Below are 2,438 nucleotides of genomic sequence, written 5' to 3' on the forward strand. Positions count from 1 at the left end.
TAATCATGGAACCTTTCGGCAGCCATATTATTCGTAGGACAGGTTTATTTATGACTGCTATGGCTGATCCACTGGGGATATCTAATGGTCAACAATTATTACCTAATCAATAAACAGATAACAAATACCAATGTCATTCCCATCAAACAGAGATCAGATTCCAATGGGTGAGAGGACTTCATATCTTCCTAACCTCTCTTTTTTCTTAGTATAATTTATTTTCGATATCAAAACAAGTCAGACCCTAAGGAAAGGCAGCTACAAGAAGCAGATTGTTGTTCCTAAAGAACAGTAAATTCCACTCTTGTCCAAGCAAAACAATATAACAAATGCATTGGGGCTACAACTATATCAAGCACCTAATTATTCTCTTCAAACCAAAATAAATATATATATGTGGGCAAGATTATATGCTTCAACTACATTGGCAAAAGACAGGTATAGCCAAATTATTGATTGCAAATCACTTCTCCACCATTACTTTTACAATGGTTTGCTCAAACAGGCAAGAATTCTCAACGACCAAGTAAATGAGTGCACTCTAAGAAACTACAATGAAAAAGAAGCATTGTCCTGCAACTCTAGACAAATTCAAACCAATTGCAGTTAGGGCATGAACTCATATATCCAACATTGCCGATCAAATGCACAGGCCGTGAGTGGAATCTCCAAACAGTTAACATCATGAAGTTAAATCATCTGGGAACACTGCTGACAAGCCTAGCCCCAACTCTGTCAAGTTGCTTGACCATTGCCAAGGCCTTCAAATTTCCTTCCTTCATAAAGGCCTCCACCATTCTCTCCCCAATTTCCCGACCTCTCTCCTCATTGTCTGTCACCGCCACGGCGGTTGGCCCAGCCCCACTTATCGTGCATCCAAACGCCCCCGCTTCAATAGCTGCTTTCTTGACAGCACCCATGCCTGGGATCAAAGGAGCCCTCCTAGGCTCCACTATCTTATCTGATGACAGTGCTTTTCCCAAGCCATTAAGGTCCCCTTGCAACACTGATGCCACTAAAGCCCCTGCTTGGCTGCTATTCCACACGTGGTGAGACATCGTGATCTCTGGTGGTAATGCCGCCCTCATCTTCTTGGTGGGAGCTTCAAATTCTGGATTCACCAGTACAAAGAATAGATTCTTGTCATGGGGGAACTTCAGCTGCATCAGTTCGAGAGGATCGTAGCTACGAATTAAGACAAAACCTCCCAGTATAGATGGCGCTACATTGTCCGCGTGGTAGCCAGAGACCTTTGCTTCCGACTCAAGGCCCGCGATCACGAGCTCAGACGTTGACAAAGGGCCTCCGAATAACTCATTGACAGCAACGGCGGCTGCGGCAGCGCTTGCGGCGCTGGAGCCAAGACCACTGCCGAGAGGGAGACCTTTCTCAAGTGAGAGTGAGAGACCTACCGATCGGACCTTCAACATCTTCATGACGGCGATGGCAGCGATGCCGGCGCAGTTCCAGAGGGGATTCTTGCTGAGCTTGGAGCCCGCGCCAGAGATGTGGGAGATGGAGACCTCTCCCGGGTGGACTTCCGGGTCGATTCGGAGGTTGACGTAGTCGCCGATTCCGTCGACGGCGCAGCCCAGGAAGTCGAAGCCTGGTCCCAGATTGGCCACTGTGGCGGGGGCAAAAGATTTGACGGAGGAGTACAGGGGTTGGGGCTCGCCGGATTTAGAATAAGAGGATGATGGTAGTGCAAATGTGGATGGGTTGAATCTCAGGTGGGTCTGAGGCTTTGATATCGATGAGGTGGGGTTGACCTTCAACTGAAAGCAGCATACGGAGGTCATGGTGTGTGAGAGTATGTCTGAGGAGACGTTAGGCGATAGTGAGCGTGGTGGCGGCGGTTAAAAGAGTGGAGAAAAGCCTCAACTTTTACACCACAACCTCCAACTTTCTAGTTCAAAAAAGGAGAAAATACCTCAATACATGATTTTGTCAATGGGCCTTCCACTAAATTTATTAAATGCATCTTATAAGGTTTAAAAATAGTTTATTAATTATAAATAAATTTATTTAAAAAATTTTATAAAAAATATAAATATGAAATTTTATTTAAAAACTAAATTATTTAAATAGAATAAAATTATAAATATTATAGTTAATATGACAGGATTTACTAAAATTTTAAAAATGAATTAGTTGTTATAAACTTAGAGAAATTCTAAATTTATTTGCCTATTACTCCTAATAGAATATAAAGAAAATAATATATATACTTCCTCCAAATCACTTTCTTATTCTCTCAAAAAGCTTCCTCTACAAATGAAATATATGGTGGTATTATAGACACCAAAATTGTGGTTACAAATGCACCATAACTATTATAATTACAAATCATCATGAGGGATACAAAAGGGTATAACATAATGGATATTAAAAATGAATATCAAGAGGTGTATGCATTCATATATACATATTATATATAA

At 41.8% G+C, this 2,438-nt stretch overlaps 1 protein-coding gene across 1 annotated transcript; it reads right to left on the reverse strand.

The window, feature by feature from the left end:
* LOC105162203 (homoserine kinase-like) lies at positions 407-1,926 on the reverse strand. Its single transcript, XM_011080174.2, has one exon. It carries the CDS (start codon positions 1,797-1,799, stop codon positions 696-698), a length of 1,104 nt encoding a protein of 367 aa, XP_011078476.1. The 5' UTR covers positions 1,800-1,926; the 3' UTR covers positions 407-695.

Source organism: Sesamum indicum, linkage group LG5 (assembly GCF_000512975.1).
Source record: "Sesamum indicum cultivar Zhongzhi No. 13 linkage group LG5, S_indicum_v1.0, whole genome shotgun sequence".
Taxonomy (NCBI): Eukaryota; Viridiplantae; Streptophyta; class Magnoliopsida; order Lamiales; family Pedaliaceae; genus Sesamum; species Sesamum indicum.